Source organism: Dasypus novemcinctus, chromosome 26, assembly GCF_030445035.2.
Source record: "Dasypus novemcinctus isolate mDasNov1 chromosome 26, mDasNov1.1.hap2, whole genome shotgun sequence".
In the NCBI taxonomy this organism is placed as follows: domain Eukaryota; kingdom Metazoa; phylum Chordata; class Mammalia; order Cingulata; family Dasypodidae; genus Dasypus; species Dasypus novemcinctus.
The window spans coordinates 27195126-27222464 of record NC_080698.1 but is presented as its reverse complement, the minus strand read 5'-3'; the positions used below and the strand labels follow the sequence as shown (position 1 = coordinate 27222464).

Here is a 27339-nt window from a genome sequence, read left to right as displayed (position 1 = left end):
GTCCATAAATGCCCTTGTATTACAGTTAGCCAGGTGCTTGCTTGACCAAACAACTGGGCACAACTACCTGGCCAAGTTGACACAATAGCCTAACCATCACACAGAAGGAAATGAAAACTCTCCTCAAACCCAGATCACTTTATTTTTTTCCCCCCCAGGACTGACACATTTTATTTCATTTTATTTTGTTGACTTTTATAATGGGAATTTATGAGCTTACAGATTTACAGTTCTGAGGCTGCAAAAATGTCCACATCAAGGCGTCAACAAGATGATACCTTCCTCCTGAGGAGTGGCTGCCAGTGATCCTGGCCTCCTCTGTCACATGGCAAGGCACATGGCAGTGTCTGCTGGTCTTTCCCTTCTCTTCTAGGGTTTCATAGCTTCCAACTCCTTACTACTGTGGTTTTTTCACCCTTTGTCTGAATTTCTTTCTCAAGGACATGATGGTAGATGTGTCTTTCCTGCAGATATGTTGCATGGATAGCATTTCTTGTTTTTTTAAGGACCAATTCTCCCTGCCTGAATTCTGCATTTGGAAAGATACAGTCCATCTCTCCACAGTTCTTATTTCAACTAGGAACATGCGTCTGATTTGCAAACCTGCTGTCCGACAGAAACTAAATGACTGCTAATCTTCAGCATCACCTCTCTGAACAGCTTTCTCTGGGATTTGTCCATCAGGGCCCACTCTTCCTACATCTTTCAAAGTTACTGACTCGAGGGGCTGCATTATCAATAGCTCAGCTGACAACTGTCTTCCTTGGGGTTTTCACTCACATGCAGATAAGCACCTGGTGAGCAAAGTGTGGACAGGGCCGAGATGTCCCTGAGGTGCAGGTGCCTCCCCGTGGGTCCTGCAGGGATGAAGCTGTGTTCTCATTGTCCAGATCACTTTATTTTTAAAGTAATAATCACTGAAAAATTAGCAAGTCAGTTCACACACATACATATGGAAATATATATTCATCATCATTGTTAAGGTAAATAACAGCATATATCAAAAACATTTTATTATAACTAATAGCAATCATAAATATTTTATGGTTGAGGACAGTCAGGTTCAGACAATTACAAAAATCTGTCTAAGGACACCCAGTTATTATTTGATGGTATAGGGCCTTGGTTCTAGGGCTGCTGGCAAAACACACACACACACAAACAACAAAAAAACCTAATCACTAAAAGGGTGCTAAAGAGGCTGTGTTGAGCAGTGGTATTTCATGTAATTAAACTTTTTTTCCTTTGTTAGTTTTATTTTCTATTCCAGCACATTCTATTTTATTTTAGTATATCACAAATTTTTAATAGATTTAGGTTTTCTTAAAATACATTTTTATTTTAGAAGAGTTTTAGATTTATAGACAATTGATAAAGATTGTATAACAATTGTTAAATAATATGGTCCCCATATTAAATACATTGAAAGGCATATCTATGCCTCCTCTACTTCTTCAACCTTGGGTATGGAATCTTTTGATAGAGAAATATGTCTCTGGAGTATGTTACAGTTATTACTGAAGACTCTGCTATGCTGTTAATTTTACCTACAAAACCATAGGGTAGATAGTATTACCACAATGTCAGAAATGTTAACAAATGGGGGAAGCAGATGTGTCTCAAGCAATTGAGCTCCTGCCTACCACACGGGAGGTCCCAGGTTCTGTTTCCGGTGCCTTCTAAAGAAGAAAGACAGTGAGCTGAGGTGATGGGCAGGTGCAGCGAGCTGATGCAACAAGATGTTGCAGCAAGAGACACGAGATAAACATAACGACAAATCAGGGAGATAAACATAACGACAAATCAGGGAGCAGAGGTGTCTCAAGTGATTGGGTCCTACATTGGGTCCCAGTGCCTCCTAAAAAGAAGACCAGCACACAGTAAATGCAAACAACAAGGGGATGGGGAGAAATACATAAATTTTAAAAATCTTGAAAAAAAAAAATAAATGAAAGCACATACTTAAAAGAGTGGTTAAGAGTATGGCTTTAGTCTCAGACACACCATGTCTGCTATCAATTGTGTCATCTTAGGCAAGGTACTTAAAGTCTCTGAACTTTAGTTTCTTCATCTGTAAAATAGAGGTAGCAATGACTTCACAGGTTTATATAGATCAAATGAGAAAACACATTGAAAACAGTGCAGTATTTGGCACATAGTAAGCGCTTAGTAAATGAGAGGTTTATTTTGTTTGTTTTATTTTTAAGGCACTGAACCACCATCTAATTTGTCTGTGTTCCTGTAGATGGTCAGGATCCATGGGAGACCATTCTATCTCAGGGTCTTTCATGTACTTGTACATGTATTCATTCATTTTGCAAATATGCATTGAGCACATGCTATGTGGCAAATTGTGGGCAAGGAGCTACAAAGGTGACTAGTGGTCAAGAATGCAGACTCTGGAAAAAGACACGTAGGCTCAAATCCTAACTCTTGCCACTTCCTAGCTGTGAGAACCTGGGCAGGTTGAATAGCCTTGTCAAGTCTCTGATGGGGGTACAATACTCCCTGCCTCATAGACAGGAGGGTATTAATAAATGCCTCATGGAAAACATTTTCCATAGTGCCTGGCACACTGAGTACTCACTAAAAAAAATGTTGTCCACCATTGCTATTTATGGTCATGATTTTGACCATAAAATAGAATAGGGCATGACAAATTGTAAAGTACTCAATGTAAATGTTATTCTTTTTATTTGCTTTCCAACGATTTAAAAATATTAAACCATTCTTAGCTTATGGGTCATATAGGAACAGGCAGGGGACTGGATTTGGCTGTGGGCTATAGTTTGTGGTCTCCAGGCATAGACAGAAGGATAAGTATTGTTTCATTAATCTTTTATTTCAACAGTATGTGTATATATGCTTGATAGTGATGCAAAATACATTTTTTTTTACTGTGAATAGCAATCAAAAAAGTTTGAAAAGCATTAACTTGGAAAGGGACTCAGCTATCTGGAGAAGGGTGTTAGGCAATACTAGCTTAATTTAGCAAGGGGATTGCATAGCTTTAATAGTTTCAGGCTTTAATGGTGTCAGTTCAAAAGGATGGCGACAGTAAAGTCAGACCTACACTATAAGTTAAAATGAAATTAATAACTAAAGGGGAATTTGGGTAACTCAGGATTTAAGTGGGGAAAAAATAGGAAAAAGGAATCGCTATCTGTCTATTTTTTGCTCCCATCACTCAGCTGTGAGTGTTCCCGGCACTCTCAGAGTTCTAGAGGCAGGGTCGTAAGATCAAGTTAAACATCTGAAAAATGCAGATGCTGGGAGTTTAGAAGCAGAAATATTCCCAAGCATATGCCAGTCTGTGTCACTAAAGCAAAGGCCTAACTTAATAATTGAAAGCCCAGTGTCTTCCTACACTTAGCTTAATTCAGCAGTTTTCTGCTGCATCTAAAATTCTTTGGGTATCCAAATATCAGGCATGCTGCATTTCTCTGTCAGGAGAGTTGGGAATGTTCAGGAAACAGGGACTCCAAATTTGGGCACTGATTCTCAGGGGCATGTTGCACATAATCATTCTGGGTATGGCTAAGCCTTGCCTCACCTGAGTAACAGTTCCTAAAAATGAGTTTAAAATGCTGGGAATGTGCTATAGCTTTTTTTTTTTTTTTTTTTTTTTTTTTTTGTTCTCATTCATCTTTTTTAAGACTTGGGGGAAAACAATTTTTCCAAAGATGGCACAGCTCAAAAAGTAAGATTGCTCAGACTCCAGATTGCTTCATTATCCTGAGTCATTTCCTAAAACTCCACCTAGTGTTTGCTGGATCAGATTTGCGGCAAGACAGAGTTATGCTTTATGGAAACATACATTCACCCTGTAGGTGACTTTAACTACCTGTGATCTCTGTGAATGGTTCCATAAAGCAACCTTTGAGTACCATAATGTGATCATAAGACTGGATTTCCTCTTTCACTTCTTAACATATTTGTAAAATAAATGACAGGGGGAGAAGGCAAGAATTTCTGTTAACAATAGCATCTTTAATTTCTGTGGCCATGTTTGCAAATCACATCCTCCCTAATGAGATGTCGTCTAGTGTCATACTGGGCCTCCTTTCACAGAACTTACCAAACACTGTTTTCTTTTTGACTATCCAATTAAAAGGAAAACTTTCTCGAGGAAAAAAAGTGTCTTTTAGTTCTGTGTCCTCAGTGCCTAAAAGAGATTGACAAAATAAGTATTCCATCTATATACATACATACATACAAATATATGTATGTATGTATATATTTGAGTCTGCAGAGGAAATCCTGTTGAGAGATCCCTGAGTAGCCCAAGTCTAAGCATCCTCATCCAGGTTAGATAAGGCAGCTGAAAGATGATGCTTTTGATGAACTTGTGTTTATTGTTAAAGTCACCAAAAAGGAGACAGACTATACTTTTATTCTCAACAATTGCAATTGTTTTAGTATAGAGAGACTGAAGTTTCTCCAGTTTCTCTACTCAACTATTAGTGAAATCTTTCTGTTGGCTATTAATTATCTTTCCTGGTTGCATGGAGAAAGCCAATGTGTAGTAAGAGTATCTGAGAGGCCTGGACAGGAGAAAACAGAAGAGATGAAGAGAAAAACCTACAGTATCACGTAAGTCTCTTCATCCAGCCATGCTGTAAATTAGTTTCACCTTTTTTTTTTTTAATTTAAGCTAGTTGAACTGGATTTCTGTTACTGGCAACCAAAAGTGTCCTGATATGAATAGTTATTTCAGCTCCATTCATAATCCTGGAGTACTCATTAAGAAGGCATTGGTTAATTCTGTTTGGAATGTGGAAACAACAATGGAATTTTTTTTTTCTTTTTTTGAGGTACCAGTGCTGGGGATTGAGCCTGGGACCTCATATGTGGGAAGCTGGTGCTCAGTCACTGAGCCATATCAACTTCCCCAAGTTGATTTTATCGCTTGTTTTGCTTGTCTGTTTTTTTGTTTTTTTTAGGAGGCAAGGAGAACTGAATCAGGGCCTCCCACGTGGGAGGCAGGAACTCAACCGCTTGAGACACATCTGCTTCCAAACAATGGAATATTATTCAGTATTGAAAGTGATACATGTAGGTCTATGTTAGCAAATAGGAATTTAATGATATATTGGTGAGTGAAAAAGGATTACTTCATTCTATAATACAACTATAAATCCTCAATCAAAAAAAAAGAGGGAAGAATTTAAAAGGGTAAAGTGTATGTATGTGTTTGTATTGGCAAAAGTCCAGAAGGAGATACACCCAAATGTTAAAAATCAGTTATTTCTTGGTAATAGTATTTTGAGTGACTTAATTTAATGCTGTTTTTTACTTATCTATTTTTACTTGTCCTATTTATCCTAATAATTCCTATATTACTCAAGCTTTCTTTTTTAGGAGGTACTGGGGATTGAATCCAGGATCTCATACATGGGAAGCAGGCACTTCCCTTTGAGCTACACCTGCTCCCCTCAAGTATTTTTTAAAATATGGACATTCCATTCTTGGATTCAATATGCATTTTCTTCCTCTCCCACTGAGTTCTGTGTTGAGTGTAGTAAATTGATCAAGATATACAATGAGGAAGATGAAGAAATATCAGAGCAAACGCCTTCAGTAACAAAACCTTGTATTATTTAAGAATCTACCAAGTTCCAATTACCATGTTTTCACAGAGTTGGTGGGAGATAGAATAAAAGAGTATAAATGTCTCAAGAAAATACAGATTTCCTGTTCTCAAAGAAATTAGTGATATCACTAGGTATATTTTCAATGAACCATGCAAGATGATATGCTAATTTTGGATACACAGTGTTTTAGACAACTGAACAATTTGGGAATTTTAGGAGTGGTTCCCATGATAAATTCTTGGGTTTCTCTTGGTTCAGATCTGATGTCTAATTCCAAATTGTCCAGTTATCAATACCCATTTTTCCCATGTGAGTAAACCAGCACACTTGCCAGGATTTAAACCCTTTTCCTGGAGTTCCTTCTTTTGGGTATTAAAATAATAGTTCACATTTTATTTAGTCTTCCTTGGTTGAACGAACTGAAAAGAGGAATACTATGAGCAGAGGAAACCATCCATCTGCCTCCCTAGTGAGGGAAAGAACAAGTTATTATGGGAATCATAGAAAAGCCCCTAGGAGATGAGTAGGAAAATGGCCCTCACCATCAGTTACTTTCCACCTGAACTACTGGCTCCAACCTCCTCCGTGGGTCCTCTGTCCTGAACCGCCTTACTGCGTACAAAGTATTTATACTCACACCTCTAAGGAAGCCTCTTGTTGCATTCTTCAGAAACTGAAAGATAACCAATTTATGTTTCTTCTTTGCTCCACAGCTGAACTACTTATTTCTCATCCTCACCTTTTCATAAAAATGAGGTGAAATGCCACTTTAAACTGTCTTTAACCACATTTGGAAAATTTGAGGAAGAAATGTATTTGGGACAAAGAGGAGAGAGTCACATTTTATACTAATGGGTGTTTTTTTTCTCCCTGTAGCAGTTTGATATAGTTATGAATTCCAAAAATAGATACTGGATTAAGCTTGTAATCTGATCTGTACCTGGGCATGAATGAGTTATGATTAGGGTCTTGAGTCCCCACTGCTTGGTGGGTGGGGACTCACAGATAAAAGGCATGGCAAAGAACCTAATTGAGGTTTTTCTGATGTTGGAGTTTTGATGTTGGAGCTTGTTGCTGAAGACTTAAGCTGGAGCCCCGGGAAGTCAGCACGCAGAGGAAAGAGAAGCCAGGAATGTAGGAAGCCAGGAAGCCTGAACCCTTGCAGATGTCAGCAGCCATCTTTCTCCAAATAGACTTTGGTGAGGGAAGTAACTTCTGCTTTATGGCCTGGTATCTGTAAGCTCCTACCCCAAATAAATACCCTTTATAATGCCCAGCAGATTTCTGGTATTTTGCATCAGCATCCCTTTGGCTGACTAATATACTCCCTCTAGTAGAACATATGACAGTATGATCTTAATTTGTTGACAGTATATTGTGTGGCACAGTTTATTTCTCATCTGAATCCATGGTGTTTTGTATTAAGAGTTTGTGTTGAAATCCTTATGCAGTAACAGTATAAATGTATCTGGCACTTCACCTGTACTGCAGCCCACAAATCTAGGAACGCTTTAGAAATATTTGCATATTAATCCCAGTAAATTATTCAGTCTTCAGAGCCCACACATGCGAAACAGGAGATTGGATTCCTGAGAGGGAACACTGTATTCCTTCAGGCTAACGGGAAGTGATGGAGAGGAGGGTGACAATTACTGTGCACATACCATGTGACAGACTCAAGAGTCAAGAATATGCTGTTACCAAGTATGCTAAAGGCAAGACGCCCACATCCTGCACTGTCCTAGTGCAGTGGTTCTGAGCATGGGCTTTGGGTTAGGCCTCCAGGTTCACATGTTGGCTTTGGGCCAGTTGCTTCACAACTCTAGTTTCATGTGCCTCAATTACAAAATCAGGGTTATTCAAACAATGACCACCTCACAAGGTTGTTGTGAGGATTAAATAAAATAATACCTGTAACAATCTCGGCATACATGGTAAGCCCTGAGGTTAGGTACTTTACGGCATTGTTTTCCCCAAAAGGACGTATTGCTGAAGTCATACTTTTTGTGAGAGATTTGGGGACAGTAGGATTCCACTTTACATTTATTCAAGAAAAATATACTTCAAAATGAGATAACTATAAACTATTTGAAGAAAATAATCTACAAATACCTTGCCTCTAGCCACCAGGTCTAAATTGACTTTAGGTCGAAGGTCACAAATTATACAGTTTAACATCATGCTTCATCCATCCATTCATTCCGGTTGTGTATGGAGCACCCTCTCTGTGAGGCATGGTTTTGGGTACTAGGATTCAAAGGTTAGATAGGGCAGGTAAGATTCTGCCCTGAAGGAGTTTCCTGTCTGGGACAAAGGAACCAGGCCTGGAGAAACAGAGAAGACAGGCAGGCTAAGAGGAGGGGAAGAGAGTTTGGGAACAACCCAAACTTAATGCCTGGAAATTGGCAGCCTCAGCTGCTTTGGAGGTTCAGATTATTTCTTTGTATTTTCTTGGATTATAAAACCTTTTCTATTCCTCTCTCCATCTGCCCTTTGCTACTTCAGGTGCCTCTTCTTCTCTTGGGGGTTTTCCATATCTAAACCTTTAAGTGCATTAAATTCCAAGTACTTTTCCCTTCTCTGCAGCAGGGACACCCAGAATCCTGGAGAGGGAAGATGGGATGTTTGCAGTGGGAAGAGTATGAAACATCCATGTGAACACCTGGCCCTGTCCATCCCCTGGATTCCAGGGTGGTAGGCTGGGTTGGAGAAAGCAGGGAGGTGGTGGACCATTGATTCCACGCAGGTGGGAGAGTTACTGGCTAACAATCAGACTTTACTAGAATATGGGGATAGGAAGTAGGGAGACATGCAAGGTCAAGCTTATTAGTGATCTGTAGGAGAATCTGTGACTCCCCTCCACCAAGGTGTGCCAAAACATGCATTTTTTGGGGGAAGACTCACTCAACAAATTCTTGAGCATTTACCAGGTACCGGGTGCTGTTCTAGGATTTGGGGATGTATCAGTAAAATCAAGTTTACTGCCAAAGTTCCCTACACTCCTGTGGCTTACATTCTAGATAGAGGTGGACCACAGGTATCTTCTCAAAAAGGGTCAATGACCAAAAAAAAAAAAAAAGTGCTTAGAAATCCCGATGCTAAAACCGTGGTCTTCAACAATGTGTACTAGAACAGGGGAACCTAAAAAATCCAGGAGGTAGAGTCCATCTGTGAGATTGTGATTGGCTGGATCTGGGGTTGGACTTGAGAATAGTCAGGTTTGAAGCTTCCTGCTGATTTTTATCCACAGTTAGGTTTGAGACACACTGTTTCTCAGAAAAGAGGCTGGAAATGAAGTTCCTCTTACCAGGAAGGGTCATGGAAAAGTGATCACCCTTCTTTTAGAAACACAATAGGGAAACGGGATTCTTAGTTCTGGATATCCCAAGGAAGAAAAATCAACATTCTCCCCTTATTTTTATTAGCTTAGACTAGCACCTTAAACCGTGCTTTAAAAATATTTAAATGTATCATATATACATTTTTTTAAGTTCTAGAAAGGAGGGTATGAATTATCATCGTTACCTATAGCTGGAACCCCAAATGATTTCATAATTCTCTTTCCAAACACTAATATTAATAAATACGAGGTTTTATTTTACGCCGCTTTCCAAGTATCCACTTTCAAGCTTAGCACTTTACAAGTATTCTCCTATGTAATTTTCTCCAGAACCCTACAGGGTAGAAAGCAGAAGTTCTGGGAGATCACGCAGTTGTCCAAGGTTACCTCCAGTGGACCAGTGGGAACCTAGATAAACCCCAGAGAGCAGCTCTCTGGCCAGGATCTTGAGGTATCTCATCCATTCTGAGTCCCTCCAACGTTAACTCTCTTATTTAGCACTTGGAATCTCTCCTGTGACCAAAGTTGAATAAACCAATTATACATCTATAATGGGGAAAAGAAACTGCTTGGGAGACTCTTTTCCACCCAGGCGGTATACAGGTAGGGCCGCCTTCCCAGTGGAAGGTTTTCTTCTTTCTGCCAGCGTTCACCTAGCCTGTCCCGAACTCTCGGCGGGACCGCAGCGCACGGTCCCCAGCCCCGAGGCGGCGCCGCAGGCAGCAGCCACCTCGCGGGGGCGAATTCCGGGAGGCTGGGGCTCGCCCCTGCCCTGGTATGCGCCAGGACGCGGGTGCCGTTCCCAGACCCGGTCCCCAGGGCGGGTTCGAGGACTTCCCGGCCCCCCCGGGAGCTTGAGCCGGGGGCCGAGGACTGGCTCCACACGCCTTTGGTGGAAGGACAGTTAAAAAGCTGGATGTCTTCTAACGGCAGAGATGCGAACCTCCATCCGCCCCGTGGCGATTGTCCCTTGCTTATCTTCTTCTCTCGGTCCTAAAAAGTTGGCCCCAAAGTTTAAAGGTGTTGGTGTGTGTGGAGGTGGACATGTGACGCTCAAGGGGCACGTGGGTGGTCCAGGGGTCCCCACCACCCTCCTCCGCAGGGGCGCGGAGAGACTGGCCGAGCTCCGCCAGGACCCGAACGCGCGAGCGCCGAGCAGGGGGAAGCAGGGGCGCGCCTCGGGGAGGGTCTCGGGGGTTTAGAGGGCCGGGTGACCGACGGCGTGGCCTGGGCCGTTACGAGGGTGCGGGCCGGCGTGAGTGCGTGCTTGTGTGCGTGAGGGCGAGGGTGAGGGTGCGCGCCTCCCAGCCCCCACCTGTTTGAAATGGTTTTGAAATCTCAAAGCAGGACCGTCCGTGTTTCAAAAGTTGCAAGCAGCTTGAGTAAAACACGTGAGCGGCCCCTTACCCCCCACACGGTTTTGTTGCGTCTCAAACCACAGAGAGAAAAGGAGAAAAGAAGGGCTGTGAAAAGAGGGGGTAAATCGGCGTCTCCGGACGCGTCGGTTTTAGGACCCATCGGGAAGCACACTGGAATCTTTCTCTCCGGGAAGGAGGGGTGGGGCGGGCTGGCGGGCCGGCCGCCGCGGGACGCATGCGCGCGCGTCTCCTCTCCCGGCCGCTGCGCTCCGCCGCGCGGAATAGAATGAAATGTAACAAAACAAGCCGTGCCTTTGTATCTGCTTAAAGGGGCCGCCCGCACTTCCCCGCCGTTCCCCCCACCCCGGCTCCGCCACCGCGTCTCCAGGGCTCCAAGCAACTGCGCTGGAAGGGCTTCCCTCCACCTCAGGAACAGCCCACCGGCGAGGAGAGGCGAGCCTGGCGGGAGGCAGAGAAGAGACGCCGCATTTCGAACGGGCAAGGAAGAAAGGAAGGCAGGAAAAAAAGAGCCCGAGCGGCGCAGAGTGGACTCCGGTCCCGGAGAGCGCGGCCGGGCGCCGGAACGCGACCCGAGAGGCACCGGAATGCAAACAAAGCTCGCGGGCGCCCGTGCAGGGCTCGCGGCGGAGCCCAGAAAGTTTGTTTTATGATGGCTTGAGTGCGCGAGTGTGTGCAGGGGCGCGACGCTGCCAACTTTCTCTCTCGAGTGGCGCTGTCTGGAGGGAGCTCTCTCTCCTATGAACCAGTGGCGGCTTGGGGGCTTGTGCTGGGGGGCACCTGTCTCGCGTTTCATTTATTTATTTTTCGGGGGGAGGGGTGTAACTCATCATGTCGAGAGTGATCCAGAAGAAGAACCACTGGACTAGCAGGGTTCACGAGTGCACCGTGAAGCGGGGACCCCAGGGCGAGCTGGGGGTGACGGTGCTGGGGGGCGCCGAGCACGGCGAGTTTCCGTTTGTCGGCGCGGTGGCGGCGGCGGCGGCGGGGCTGCCCGGCGGCGGCGAGGGCCCGAGGTTGGGCGAAGGGGAGCTGCTTTTGGAGGTGCAGGGGATCCGGGTGTCCGGCTTGCCGCGCTATGACGTGCTGGGAGTCATCGACAGCTGCAAGGAGGCCGTCACCTTCAAAGCCGTCAGACAAGGTAAGATGGGGCGTACCTCAGGGTGGCGCCCTCCTCCAGTGGGGGCGCTCTCCGGCTGTCCCCCGGACTGACTTCCCGCCGCGAAGCCGGGAGGGGGAAGTTGAGGCTTGCGCTCTGCGGGGGAGAGATATAAACAAAGTTGTTGCGAGGTTGTGGGGGGCTTGCCTACCTGCGTTTGGAAGAGGGGCCTGGGTTTGCGCAGGGTAGAGAGGGGACATTTGCCAGGCCTAGTTTGCCAACCTGTTATCTCAGCCGCCAAATGCAGCAACTTCTACGCCTGGAGAAGAGGTGGGAGCTGAGGCACGGGCAAAGGTGCACGCTCTCCCGGCTCTTTGGGGGTGGGGGTGGGGGGAGGAATGCGGTGGGCGCAGCTGCTGGCGTTCTTCTCCGACTTGTCGGTTTCCAGACCTGGGGAGTGGGTATGCAGGAGCAGAGGGTTCCCGGTTTCCTCGACCCGGTCTAGGTGGGCTGGGCATAGTTCCCAAGTCAGCCTCTGAAGATCCTGCATTCATCCCACAGCTGGGTGACGCATATGTCTCCACTGTGTGGCCCGTGGGGTGGTAGGGGTAGGGGTGGTGGAGGTGTATGTGGGAGGAGGGAGTATTTCACTCATTTCTCAAATCAAACCCAAGTTTACGCCGCCACTACTACCATCGTAGTTATTAAAGATGATAACGGTAGCAGCTGTTCATTCATTGCTTCCTACAGTGCAGGGCTCTGTAAAAATGCTTTACTTGCTCAATTTTGCTTTGATTCACAATTCTAAGAATGAGTTATTCTTATAAACCCCTTATTATAGATAAGGAAATAGGAACTGGCTTTGGGTAAGTGACTTGCCCAAGGTCACACAACTGCCAAATGCCAGAGTTTGAGCCCTTGCTACACAGCCTTAAGTAATGAGGAGGAAGGGATGTGCGGGTAGGCGGAGATCTTCAGGGATTGGAGGGTCTTCAGACAGGGAGTGGATGCAGATTCTTCCCTCAGAAGCCCATAGAGGAAGCTCTTGACCTTTTAAAGAATCAAAGAAGCTGTGGATTTTGGGGGGGACCCTTAATCTTGGCTTGGGGCGTATCAGCTCAACAGAATGACTCGAGTAACCCTTAAAGGGATCCCAGTGGCCTGTGTGTGATGAGGCACCATGAAGCACTCCTTCCGAGGAAAGTGCCCCAGGAGTGGCAAAGTTAAGCATGGTGCAAAGTTCCTGCAGGTACCTGTTGGTCTGGAAGGGTGGGCAGTAGCTGGAGGACTGTGTCAAAGGAAAGAAGGGTTGGGTTGGTCCTCTCTTGGAAACTGATTTGCTCCTGGTAAAAGCAAAGAGTGGGCAGAGCAAATAGCCAGGACTTTTGGGAGCTTTGGGAGCCGAGGGGTTGGCATTTAGTTGTGGAAAACTCCCTGCATTTATGTCTTCCTCTTCTATTGGATGCCTCCTGCAAGAAGCCCTCCAGCATCCTGCCATGATGAACAACAAATCCTTCCTCCTCTGGGCTCCCTTAATATGTACCTTGTGCTTTTTGACTTGTGCTGAACTATGAATTGGGTCCCTCCTCCCATCTTTCATACCAGTTGCACCTCACTGAAGGAACAGACCCTGTTTCATTCACTCAGATGTCTCCCTAGGCATTTTTATTTATTTATTTTAAAGATTTATTTTATTTATTTCTCTCCCCTTCCTCCCCTCACCCCCTTTGTTGGGTGTTCTTCTGTGTCCGCTTGTATTCTCAGCGGCACCAGGAATCTGTGTCTCTTTTTGGTTGTGTCATCTTGCTGCATCAGCTCTCCATGTGTGCAGTGCCATTCTTCGGGGGGCTGCACTCTTCTTGCGCTGGGCGGCTCAACGTGGGGCACACTCCTTGCGTGTGGGGCTCCCCTATGTGGGGGACACCCTTGCGTGGCATGGCACTATTTGCATGTGACAGCACTGCGTGTGGGCCAGCTCACCACATGGTCCAGGAGGCCCTGGGTTTGAACCCTGGACCTCCCATATGGTAGGCAGACGCTCTATCAGTTGCGCCACTTCAACTTCCTCCCCCAGGCTTTTTGATTGAGGTCTGTCACCGCTGAGGTTTCCTCATCTATCAAATGCCTTTCTTGTGGGTATTACATCAGCTAATACAGGATGTGGAACCGTGCCTAGCACTTAGTGAGTGCTCAATAAAGATTAGCTGTTGTTATATTTATATTGAATTTGAACTGTTATTTATTTTTAAGACTTGCTTTTAATGTCAGGAACCTCGACTATGAACTTATGCCAGGAACCTGGATTATTTAGGACTTGATAAAATTTGCAGAGAAAATACTGTGTGTAGGTATTTGATGGAAGTGCCCTACAAGTCTCAGTTCAGGAGCATTTTGGAGAAAGATCTGGAGAATGGATGGGCAGGGGTACCTGCACATTTAGTGTGTGTCTAGTAGTGTCTAATGGTCCTGTGTGGGGGCTTGTTTGTAGTGTGTGAAGTATTGCACACGGCTGAGCCTCCTCCTTCCCCCAGTGATCAAAGAGCTGGGAGGCCTCATCCAGGGCTGCCTTATCATGGAGTTTAGGAAGCACTGGTAAACTAATCAAGTGGGTTTGAAATCAGACATGTCTGAGTTCAGACTATAATGTCTCCAAGTGTTATTTCTCTTCAGCTAGGACCGTTCTTTGTGCACATGAAAGTTCATATCAGGTGTGTGTATATGTAAATCTACTTGTATTGGAGTAGAATAAAGATGTTGATGGGGAAACCCAAATGACCTGGAATCCATTACATTGTGAATGCTACTATTTCATGTGATAATTACATGAGCAACAGTTAGCTTTTCAAACTTCTTCATTGCCAGTAAAGATGGCACTAGAAACAACTTCACCTGTCTTTTATTCCCTCTTTGATACTGAGAATATGATTTAAATGACATGCACAATTGTTACTGTGTCTTTATTACTGTGTCTTAATCATATTTGGTAGGCTAATTGTTGGTGGCAAAGGAAAACATAACACCTGAGTTAGTAACTCCCAGGGACACGGGTCACTCTCAAGATTTTCTATATGGAATTGTCATGGTTTTGTAAGAGAAGATTCTGCTGTTTGTATTTCATGGCAGCTCTCTGGACAGATGGACCAGAATAGTCTGCAGCAAATGGTATTAGCAGTAGGACTGGACTGTGTAGGAGACAAGCTAAATGGATCTGCAGGGTTGGAGTTGGTTCATTTTAAATGGAGAAGACAATCTTTTTTCAGAAGTTGCCTAAAATAGAACAGAAATATATTTATATAGTTTACTGAGGTATCATTAACTAACCTACATAAAATGCACAGATATTAAGTATATATTTGATGGGCTTTGGTAAGTGTACATACTCATGTTATTATTACATGAAGATATAAAACATTTCTAACACTTCAGAAATTTCCCGCTTGTCCTTTGAGTCCTCTTTCCCCACCCCCTCCAGAGGCAAATGCTGTTGTGATTTCTTTCACTAAGGTTTAGTTTCTTCTGTCTTGAGTTTCATATAAATGAAATAATGCAGTACGTACTCTTGTCTGACATTTTTCACTCAACAGAGTTTCGGAGATTTCTTTATGTCATACGTATCATTCGTTCTTTTTTATTGTTGAGTAGTATTCCACTGTATAGATAAACTGGTTTGTTTTTCTATTTGCTTATTGGTGGGCATTTGGGCCGTTTACAGTTTTTGGCTATTATGAATAAGGCTGTTACAAACATTCCAGTTGTTCTAAGTCTTTCATCTTTGTCAGCCGTTGATGTCTGTCTTCTGAATTTTAGCCATGCTTCTAGGTGTGTTGTAGAAAAGGAAAACACAATGTAATTAAGGAAACTTAGATGTAGGATGTAGTTAGTATTTATTAAGCCTCGGAATGTGCAAGCGATTTATGTGCATTCTCTTCTATCCTTCTAACAGGGCTCACATGTTGGAAACTGAGGATCAAAGAGTTTGAATAACTTTCCCAAGTCTTTTACAGCAAGTGGCAGAAGTAGAGCTGGAATTCAGCTGTGTCTGATTCCAAAGTCCATGCTGCCAACTGCTAGGACAGTGGGTCTCAAAATGTGGTCTCCAATCCAGTGACATAAGCATTAGCTGGGAACTCGTTAGAAGTGCAAGTTCTTGGGCCCACCTCAGACCTACTGATTCTGAAACTCTGGGTAGTGGAGCTCACGGATGTTGTAATAGTTCAGGCTATCCTCATGGTGCCAATTTTAAGAACCTTTGTCCTAGAGTCTAGACTGAAATTGTGATATGACATCAAATGAGCCAGGTGACTTGGGTTCTGGAACAAGCTCCTCCTGCAAGTGCTGTCATGCCTGGCCAGTCACCCTCTCTGGGCCTTGATTTCTTCATGCCCAAAATAAGTGGGTGTGCCCCTGCAGGTCCTTTGCACTCCTGAACTGCTGCAATTCCATGAATAACCCAGAATCCAAAGGTTTAAAACGGTGTGATTGTGGTTTCCCACACTGGTATATTATAGGTCATGCTTACATATTTTTGTAGGTGAATTTTGTGGTTTTGCAAATTACCCAGGAACAGACACTGTCCCTCTACTTTTTAAAAGATGGAATGGAGACGATGAATAAGGCACAATTGAAAAAACCCCAGACATCACCAAACCTTTCTTCTCACTATAATGAGGGAATTTTGATCACATATACCTGCATATAGTTGGTTCTGGCTTTTTTTTGTTTCGTTTTGGTATTGTGTGTTTGTTTTGACCAATTGGAATATATTACAATAGCTCTGTAACAAAATAGTTCTGTTCTTATCCTGGAACAAGTTTACTTTTTCTTCCTTGGTTTCCTGTAAGTAACCACTTTGGGAGCTCTGGGTTTACTTCCTCTACCTGCAGCACTTTTCATCCAGTCAAAAGGTTGACTTTTTTTTTTTTTAGATTTATTTTAATTATTCCTCTCCCCTTCGCCCTGTTGTCTGCTCTCTGTGTCCATTTGCTGTGTGTTCTCCTGTGTCCACTTGCATCCTTGTCATGCGACACCGTGAAACTGTGTTGCTTTTTTTTTTTTGCACAATCTTGCTGCGTTGGCTCTCCGCATGTGCGGCACCACTCCTGGGCAGGCTGTGCTTTTTTTGCGTGGGGCGACTTTCCTTGTGGGGCGCACTCCTTGTGGGGCACATTCCTTGCACGTGGGGCCCCTGCACGGAGGACACCCCTGCATGGCACAGCTCTCCTTGCATATGGGAGCACTGAGCATGGGCCAGCTCACCACATGGGTTGGGAGGCCCTGGGTACTGAATCCTGGACCTCCGGTATGGTAGGCAGACTCTATCAGTTGAGCCACAGCTGAGTCCCAGAGATTGACTCTTAGAGAAAAGACTCAGAGGCTGTCACTGATCTCCTTCGTGGTGTGCTGCTAAATGGTCAGTGACCAGCTTGGAGGGTGGGACTCTCCCAACTTAATCATAAGTAGAGTTGTCTATGTCTATGATCCCTTCTTCTGAGTCAGTATCAGCAGGCCCCAGCACACTATGACCCCATCCAGAATAGCTCTCCAAGTTATCCACTGTCAAATCGCCCTGTTTTGTGTCTTTATAGACTCATCACAATTTCATATCATTTTCTGTTTCTTTATTGTCTTTCTCCCTCCCTATTCTAATGTATGCTCCATGAAAAGAAGAATTTTGTCTCTCTTCTTCACTCTTTTCCCATTGCCTAAAACAGGTTCTCACTAAAATTTATTGGGTGAGTGGATACATTTGGGGGTTAAGGTCATTTATTTTCCATTGCTTTCTTATTCAGGTAAGTACAGACTAGGCTATATGCAACAGCTTTCCCCTTTCTTCCTGTTTACACTTTTTATGTCTTGTTTAGGATACTGATGTGTTTGCTTTCTCATCACCAGGCCTTCCTACCAGCAACTCCTTGTATCTAATACTTTTTACCAAAGGATAAATGACTGATGAGGTTTTTAATGAGTTAAGTATTTCTGCTTGTTGGCTCTAACTGAAGTATAAGAAGTATAAATGTGGAATTTCAGATGTTCACTTCCGCAGACAGGATGATGAGGGACTTTTCTGTTTTATGTTGGTGTGGGAACTGCTCTGTGTCAGTATCCCTAAGAATGACACTTTACCTCCGCTTTCTTCTGACATTGTCCCTTTGTACATTTTTCCTGGCCAACAGCAAATCAGATCTTTGCTATAGAAAATAGTTGGATTTCGGTCCCTTCTCTTAAATTGTGCTTTGTGATTTTATGTCTTTCTTTTTTAAACTTAAACTTTCAAAAATTATTCTGTTTTAGTACTTGGTGCCAAGAGACCACTCTCTGAAGGATATTTTTAGTTTACCCTTGTAGAGCACTCCAAAGCTTTTACAAAAAACAATGCAAGGAGAAGCAATAGCCTAACTTGTCGCTCGTTTCCAGTGGCCATCTTTGCCATGGCCGTGTTATTTAAAAATAGATTAACTTGACCTTATGATGCAGTGGCATACAGTTGACTCACTGCATGTGCTGGCTTTCACTACCCAGCTGAGTTTCAGATGGCAGAATTGATGGGTATCCACCAAGGGGAATTAAGTGGTTTATAAGAAAAAACATTCTGACGTCTCCTTACCACAAGGGTTTACGTGAAGGATGTTGCTTCATAAACGATGGTTAGTTAATGCAAAACGCCATTCTCTGATGTTAGTGGTCCTTTTCTTGAGGCTTGTATATGTGTGTAACAGGATCTACGGATTTTGTATACACTGAGAATAAAGGCTGTCAGATTTGTTAAGGGTGATATTCACGTCCTGAAAAGGTAGGTTACTGTATTCCTGCCTGTCTTTATGTAGCTCCCGTGTGAGCTCTGTGACCTTGAAATAGCCCTAGCAAATGTTAGAGCTTGGCTATAATACACCCCCATGTTTGTCTGGACTGATGCAGCATTTCTTGGGAAGTCCTTTTGGCGTGTCTGCAGCAGAACCGCCATGGCTGTCAAGGACAGGCCTACCATATTGACTTCTGCCATGAAGTGTCCGGTGGAGGGTCCTCCACTGTGTCTGGATGCCAACTTTGTTTTGCCTTTCTTTTCTGAAGACATGCTCAAAATAATAATCTTCTCTTCTTATAGCAAGGTAATTAGACAATGGACTAATCCATTATTTATAACCATTTCTGTAGTCCCTGTCACAGAGCGAAAGCCCATTCCTTCCAGTGACTCACAGGCCCCCATGAGCTGGCCCATACCCTGACTGCCCACCACCTACGAGCCCCACATGGATATGGGCCTGCTGCCTCATGAACTTCAAGACTTTCTCAGATGTCACCTTCTCGGCATGCTCTCCCCAGCCACATTATTTAAAGCTATAACTCCATCGTCACTCCCTTCCCTTTTTCATTTTTCTCCCCCAGAGTATATAGATCTCTTCAAAATAAGTTTTCCATTTTGTTTGCACCCCCTCTAGCACATATGCTCTGAGGGGTCAGGGATGTTGTTTGTCTTGTTCCCTACAGTATCCCCTGTACTCAGAGCAGTGTTTGGCATTTAGGAGTTGCCCAAGTAGTCGTTAGATGCCCACTGCCAAATTTAGAATTGGAATAAATTTCTCCTGCGTCCTGTTGCCTCTGAAAATGGAGGTAATTAATGGTGGATCACATTAAATTTGCTAAGAGTTTAAAATTTGGAGTCTGATGATGGGGGCTGAATAGAGCTTAGCTGATTGATCCAGGATTATTCCGGAAGGCAGTGGGCATTGCTGCCTGCCTCGATTGGTCCTAGTGTTACAGGTGTAGGGCAGCACTGCGCTGAGTTGTCAGGAGCTCTGAGAACTCTCGCCCACAAAGGACCATAAGCAGTTGTTCTGGGCTTTGTCAACTGTGGGTAGGGCCTTTTTTTGTTACCATCTCCAGTGTCGTGAGAACCAGTTACGTAAGAGAATCACATTCTCATGGCTAAGGTATCAACCTCCCCAGTATTGCAGATGGAGGTATTTTGTGTGCACCTTCAATGGGCCATAGTTATGTTTTCCACAGTAAGGTTAATCTTTTAGCCCGTTAGGAGACAAGACTTGGGGTTTCTTTATGGACAGTGGTATGATGGTGCAATTAAAAGACAATTATGCCCTGATTATAAGCCATACATCACAATTATGGCTATATACCGTGTTAACAGGACAGCAGTGCTGCCCATGAAATAATCCACAAATATCATTGTGTTTTAGATTTGCAGGTCTTGGTTTCAGACTGGCCAGGGTTAGAAGCTAGGCTTTTGCAGTTACTGGCTGGGTGACCTGGTGCCCCACCTCTTTGCCTGGGTTTCCCCCTCTGAAAAATGGGGATAACAGTAACTACTTCCGAGGGTTGATAGGGAATAAAATGATGAGATTTAAGGAAACCATGTGGCACAGGGCCTGGCACTTAGTGCTCAGTGAATGTTAGCTGCAGTTGCTGTGACAGCGTTCAGTGTTTCAAAGCACTTGGGAGAGAAGGAAGAACTTCTTGAGAGATGGAGATTGTGGGACACATTCCTTGGAGAACTTTTCAAGTCTAGTAGAAGCTGTCATTTTTCTGCATGATGCTGGTACCACTTGTTTTAAAGGGCCATGGCTGGATTTGTTCAAACAAGTGGGAAGGAAACTTCTAGCTCTCACCATGCCAGTTTGAGCCTCCTCAACTGCTACATTGTCATGGTGATGAGTTGACTTTAATGTTTGTTGTGGTATGGCTTGGAGGGAGTGTGATTCCTCTCCCCATTTCCTGGGCGCTTGGGTAGGGTAGTAGTAGCAAGGATGATCTTTGAGAACCTGGCAGTGATGTCCTTTGATCATCCTGGTTACAAGGGGTTGGGTTGAAGTTAAAATGATTGGGTTCACATTAGGGCTCCATCCACCACCTTCTAGCTGAGTGGCTGTGGGCAAGTTCACCTCCCAGAACCTCCGTTCTCCCAAGTGAAAATGATAATGATGCCTCTCTCATAGGGCAGGAGTTCTTAACCGTTTTTGTTTCACAGACCCCTTTGCCAGTCAGGTGAAAACCATGGACCCCTTACTAAGTCCCCACTATACTGCGCATTATTTAATAAATATATCACATCCGCACCAACACGTCCCTACAAGAATAATGTTTCTTGAATTTCAGCTCAAGCTCATGGGCCCCTTGTGAAGAACCCCTGTCATAGGGTGATTGTGAGGATTAAATAGGAAAACATGTAAAAATCTTAGCAGCAGGCATGGTACATACATAGCCCTTATCTAAATACAGAAAGCAGCTGTGGTGATTTTTCATTGAGCAATGGAGACAAATTAGTGAGTTCCTGGAAGGCAGGGGTTCTCCCCTGGTGCCCTCTGGGGCTATTTGGCAATGTCTGGAGACATTTTCTGGTGTCACAGCTGGGCAGAGTGTGCTGCTGGCATCCAGTGTGTAGATGCCAGGGGTGCTGCTGAACATCCCACGATGCACAGCCCCCTCAGCAAAGAATTACCCAGCCCCAAATGCCAGTAGTGCCAAGGTTGAGAAACCCCCATCCAAGGTATAACTTAACGGTTGAGACTGAGAGATTTAGAAGTGGCAGGCTAATACTAATAACTGTTATTTATCATTCCTCTTACATGTCACCGAGATACAGGTTATGTTTTGCCTGTGTCGGGAGGCGGTCTTATTCCCGTTTTTGAGTTTGAGAGGTCAAGTAACTCACCTTGGCACCCAGGCTGCTGACACAGGTGAGCTTCAGACCCTGGCTCCGAAATCTTAACCCTAGGTTTCCACATTAGAAATGTCTCTAGTCGATAGCCTTGGGCCCCATGTCCTTTTCCTGTGGTCACTTTGAACATACCTCTTTTAGGCTGCACCTGCTGCTAACAGAGACAACACAACATGCCTGGTAATCCCCCTGAAGAGAGTCCTAGAAGTGAAAAACGGAGCTCCAAAGTGTTAGGGGCCCGAAATCAGAGTGTGTGGCTACATGTTTTCAAGCGATTCCGCTTTGTTGCTTTTTTCTGTTTTCCCTGGTTGCCCTCTCCAACACTGCTAATTCCTTACTCCTCTGTGCCCTCACTTTGTTTTGCATGCACATTGTTACATCAAGAGTCACAATAATGTCTTGTAGCTGTATATTTGCCTGTCTCCTGAATTGGAGTATGTATTTCTTAAAGGTAGCACCCCAGGTATCTTTGCAATCTCTACCCTTTGGAGGTGCTCAAGAAATGTTCATATCTATGGAATTGAATGCCTTTGACGGTAATGAGTAGGCATAATTTTAAAATTAAAAAAAATTCTTGCTTAAAATCTTGTTGGCTAGAATACCCATGGCTTATTTTTAAGGCATATTGAATATACTTAGCCATATGTCTGACTTTTCTGTAATGATTTAAGACGGTTGTCTGCCAGTTGTTGTAGCATTTTGAACTGCAGAGAAAATGTTGAATTAATTGTGCTGAAGGTCTTAAAGGGCCTTACTCTGGCCAGATGTGTGCAGTGGGTGAGCCCGTTGCTTACATAATGCAGCCATGGAAGGCACCACTTTGGACTGATTTAAATAAAATCAGTATTTTACCACCTGGATTCTTGGCTAGCCTTTAGGATTTACATTTGATAGGGAGAGCATGTTCATTTCCTCCTCCAACTATCAGCCTGTTTAAGTCTGTGTGACTTGGTTAAGAATTCATAACTCTAGATCAAGTTGTTAAAAAATAACTTTCTCTGGTGTTGGCACATGTGCTTTTTTTTTTTTTTAAGGGCTCAGCCATCTAAATTTTGGTTTCTTTTTAAAAAAAGCAAATAGTGTGACTTTGAGTGAATGTCGTTCACTATCCATAGTTGCTCTCTACTTCCACACTTTCTATTTTTTGTCCTGGTGAAATTTTATTTTCTTTCCAAAAATATATTACAATACATACATTTAGATGTATGTATACTGTGTGCTTACAATACAGTAAGATGTGAATATAAAAGGAAATTTTATCCACATTGCTCATAATCCCACCCCCTGAGAAATCCATGTGTTAACACTATTTTTATCCAGATTTATTTTTCACTGCATGTGTATGTAATAGCAGAGTTTGAGGGTGAAGGGTCTGTTTCTTATAAAAATGGGATCATACACTATATGCTGTTTGGTGGGCTTTTTCTTTGGGTCTAAAAGTATATCATGGATTTTTTCCTACACCACATCTAGATCTCTCTTACCATTTTCAATTGCTGCAGAATCTATTTTCTGGTTGTGCTACGTTAAACTATTTTTTAAGGATGAATATTTTGGTTGCTTTCATTATTTCAATAGGTTATTCCTAGTTCCATGTGGAAGAATATCCTTGTACATGACTTTCAGTGGAGTTCAGATATTTTCTTTGGATAGATGTCTAGAAGAGGAACAGTGGCTCATGTGGATTTTATCTTTAAGATTTTAATACCTGCCATCATGTTGCCGTCTGGAGAGTCTGTTAATTTATATTACTGCTACCTATGTCTGAGAGTCCTGTAGTTTTTCACTTGATAGCAGATAGTACCTAGCCCTGGAATTATTTATTTAGAGTAAGCATTCCAAAACTCACATACTGAGTAGATATTTTAAAGAACGTTAGGGAGTGGTGGAGAGTGGGCTAAACTGGAAGGGCTTGCCAAAAGGGGAGTCACCTCTCACCTTCAGCCTATTGCTGCCATGTAGGAACATTGGCCCAGTGTTGCCAGGTCTTTGAAGTTTTCAAGAGAATCCAGAAGCTTGAAAAAAATAAAGAATAAAAAAAGAACTTTGCTGACTTTAAAATTTGGTTCAGAGATTTTTTGAAAGCATGGGTGAACTAAACAGAACACATCTGGGAGCCATATTTGGTCCTCAGGTTGCAAGCTTGCAACCTCTTGTTTGTATTTGTCTGTCTCACACTTCATTTCTTCAAGAGCAATAATCACATTTCTTATTCATGTCTGAATTTTCAGGGCCTATGTAGTGACCAGCTCACTGAATATTTGTTGAGAGTCAATAAATATTTTTTGAGGTGGTCCAGTTTGGCCCTCTTTTCCAGGTAAGTTTATTTGAGTTCTAGCCATTGACAACTCCCCACTTTTAGTTGTGAGGAACTGGGGATAGTATATATTATGACAGCTGATCATAATTCTTAAAATCTTTTGTCTCAGAATGCTGGTTTGCCAAGTCTTAGAACTGGGTACAAAATAGCATCTTTTTATTTATTTTTTCATCTCCCCCCCCATTGTCTGCTCTCTTTGTCCATTTGCTGTGTGTTCTTCTGTGTCTGCTTGTATTCTCATCAGGCGGCGCTGGGGAGTTGTGTCTCTTTTTGTTGCATCATCTTGCTGTGTCAGCTTTCCGTGTGTGCGGCACCACTCCTGGGCAGGTTGCAGTTTTGTGCGGGGCGGCTCTTCTTGCACAGGGGCCCTTCCTTGCGCAGGGGGCACTCTTACACAAGGGCATCCCTTTGTGGGCTGGCACTCCTGGCGTGCTGCAGCACTGCACGTGAGTCAGCTCACCACACGAGCCAGGAGGCCCTGGGTATCGAACCCTTGGACCTCTTGTATGGTAGGTGGACGCTCTAGCTGTTGATCCATATCTGCTTCCCCAAAATAGCATCTTGAAGTTGGCGTTTAGGTGAATTTGTACTAGGAATAGTGTATATTCTCTAGGCTAAGGTATACATGTGTAACCTTAACAAATAAAAGAGTGAGTGAATGAACTTTATGTATAAGTCTTAGGGAGATTTTAAATATGGCAGGAAAGTCCCTAATAGCAGAACTTATTTGGACATTCTATAGATAAATTAGGACCCAAGCCATCCCTCCAAGACTGGATGCTGTCAGGATACGATTAACCTCTAAGACTAGTGGACATCTGTTCCTCAGTGCTGACGTTACCTGGTGGAATTTTGTTCTTTGAAAAGCAGTGCAGCCCTTCTTGCTTTCCTGCTTGCATAATGGATTGCTTTGCATTGCATAATTCATGTTCAGCCCCAGGTTTGCTGCACTGGGCATGAGGAAAGGCATTCAGGTAATTCAGATTAGAAGGTTAGTCGATGCAATTTTTCTATCAAGGAGCAAAGCAAGGAAGGGTTCCCTACAAAATTTAAACTGCAGAGTTGGCAGCAAAAGTCCTGGGTTTGGATTTGGATTGTGTTTCTATTCTTGCCTTTTAAAGTCCCCTTCCCTCCTTCTGTACACATATTAGAATAAGAATAGGCTGTCTAGGAATTCAGATCTTAGATTGGATATTGCATGTGTAATCCAGCACGTTGGATCAGCGCAAAACAAAGGAGAGTTTTTAAGTTTAGACTACTCTGTGCTCGGATCCATTTCCTCCATTATGATAACTAAATTGGGGTAAGTGGAAGCCCCCTAAAATGGCTTGAAATTTTGCTTCTCTTCGCTGCTTTAAAAATGCTCAGGCATAAGAGGAAGCAGGAAAAGCATATATTCCATGGTTTTTTTTTTTTTTTAGGGCAGGCTGTCTTTGATAACATTCCTATGTTTTGGATCTTCCTTTTTTAAAGGGTAGAGTGTGGCGGTGCCATAGCACAAACCCACAGTGAATATGAAAACTCTTCTGACAGCACAAAAATGTTATCTCAATATTGATATGTTATATATTATTGATATATATATTATTAATATATCAATATTAATATATCAATTAATAAGAGAAAAGTTGAGGAAATAAGAGGCCCAAGAAAGGAAAATGCATGTAGCTATTGCCTATTTATCTCTCTCTAACTCTGGGAAAATACTGCCTCAGTAAGAAAGGCCTTGGCTTGCTTAAGCAACGTGAAGATATTTCTGTGATGTTTTAGTTAAAAATGTAAGCTTTAACTAGTGTATGTGTAATAAATTATCTCAAAGAAAGATGATTGTGAGAGGAAGTCTTCAATGGGATAACATAGCTGGTTGTTACTATTGGGGTCATTTTTGGTGGGAAAAGTCTGTCTGTGAGGTTTAATAAACGGGTCGCCCTGATGCCTCAATTCCCGAGGGAAAAGAGTCGTTCTGAAAAGGCTGCAGGGGCAATTTGCAGCCCTATGCCCCTTTTACCAGCCACTTATATTCCCCTGATGACTGCTATCAGATTGCAGGCTTAGCAGCTTCTATATGATCAACTTGGAAACGGCAGCTCAGAAATGGGGTTTGGGTGAATGGAAAGTGCATCAGAATCATCTGGGGGCGTTTTCAAGCTGGGTGTCAGCGTGGGCTGGGGTTGCTTCCTTAATGGTTCTGACTGTATCTCCCTGCCCAGCTGAGTCCTGGTGCCCTAAGTCCAGAGAGTGGTTCTTGAAATAGCCACTGATCAGAACCATCCTGGGTGTTTGTTCAGTATGGGGGGTGCCTAGGCCTCACCCCACACCTCAGGGGGTGGACCCTGTGAATTCACTCTGTTTTAAAAAGTTCTGACTGATTGTGGGATGTCCAGAGTTGGAGCTCCAAGCTCTAAAATACTGGAGTTTCCAATTCCAGTTGCCTAATAAATGATGGCAAGAGACAGCACTATACACTTGAATGAACATTGATTGGGGGGAGGCAGTCAAGAACAGAATGACAAATTGAGTTATTTGAGCTAGTCTTTTTAGGGGGCAAATATTGGGGGTGTGCATATGTTTATGAGGAAGATCATTTTCTCTTTTCCACAGCACCATGATCAGCTTTTTAAAATAGAAAGGGAACTCTGTAGGAAAGAACTTTATTTTCTAAGTCAGCACTGCCCAATAGAACTTTTTTTTTTTTTTTTTTAAGGGTAGACAAGGGAGTAAAGAGTTTATTAAGAAAAAAGAAAATGAGAAAAGTACATGGTCTATGCTGGATGTACTGCAGAGTGAGTTGCACCCTGATAGAATTGTATGCAATAATGGAAATGCTCTCTCTCTATGCAACCCAGTAATTTTATTTACTAGCCACAAGTGCTGTGTGTGTGCTTGAAATATGGCTAGTATGCCTGAGGAACTGAATTTTACATTACTTAAATATAATTTAAATTTAAATCTTAAGTAGCCATGTGGCTAGCTAGTGTCTACCCTGCCAAACAGCATGGAAGATAATGCCATTATAAAGGGCAAGGACCATAACATTTCTTTGGCATCACGTCCAGCTGTGCTCCATCAAGAAGAAGCTGGAATGACACCTTGGGTTGATGTTAGTTAAATGTGAAATCTCGGTATAGGCTGTGTTTTCGTGTCCTTTTGGCCTTTTTTATCAACGCAATAACAGTTTTCGTAAAGAAGCTCTGCATATGGCAATGGGCCTGTTCTCCCTACAGAAGTAGTTTATACAGCACTGATATGCTCCACCAGGTTAGGGATGCTGTTTCTCTGGCTGACTGCTCTGTTTCTAGCACCTGCAATAATGCATGGTTGAGTAAAATATTTGGTATTTTATGCTGGGTGGGAGGCTCTGAGTTCCATTGGTGTCGTACAGTTGAACAGTTGTATCATCTTTTTTTTTTTTTTTTTTCAGTTGTATCATCTTGATGCTTTTGTTTACAAGTAATAAAAAAACTCAGCTCTATATGGCTTAAACAACAAATGGTTAGCTGATGCATATAATTAAGAATTTCAGGAGGAGAAAGGAACTTCAGGTAGGGTTGGACCAGGGTCTGGACCTGGTTTCTCAGTGATTTGCTTTAGAGCTGCCACTATTGATATGGTGCCTTTGTTCAAACTAGAAAAGTATTTATCTTCTGGGTGGAAGTCTGTGCTGCCTTGGCCTCAAGATAGCTTCTCTTGTTTGCAGGTGGGTGGCCATGGTAAAATGGGGAGCCAGAGGGATGCAGTATGCTGAGTGTTAGGTCTGCAGTTCCTAAACCAATCACTTAGGCTTATGCAAGTCCGTGCCCACCTTCAAGGGTAGTGGGATCTGTCGTCATCCAGGCAACTGTTGCGCAGTAGGGGAAAGGAGACTTGATTCTCTAAGGAACATGCAAGTGCTGTTAAGAAGGGAGAAGCCATGGAAAATAGATGCTGAGGTAGAGTAACC

At 43.3% G+C, this 27339-nt stretch overlaps 1 protein-coding gene and 1 pseudogene across 17 annotated transcripts in view; both read left to right on the top strand.

The window, feature by feature from the left end:
• The window catches only part of LOC101437271 (uncharacterized), a 163848-nt pseudogene extending 153712 nt beyond the window's left edge, over positions 1-10136 (top strand).
• A 375-nt stretch (positions 10137-10511) lies between these two features.
• Positions 10512-27339, top strand: part of MAGI1 (membrane associated guanylate kinase, WW and PDZ domain containing 1) — a 683941-nt gene continuing 667113 nt past the window's right edge. For 13 of the 17 annotated variants that reach the window (XM_058288880.2, XM_058288885.2, XM_058288884.2 and 10 more), the window contains exon 1: positions 10512-11451. In XM_058288880.2, the coding sequence (XP_058144863.1) occupies positions 11142-11451 (310 nt within the window). In that variant the 5' untranslated portion in view covers positions 10512-11141. The remainder of the gene's footprint in view (positions 11452-27339) is intronic. The other 4 variants (XM_058288881.2, XM_071212140.1, XM_004476652.4 and 1 more) reach the window with 1 other exon arrangement.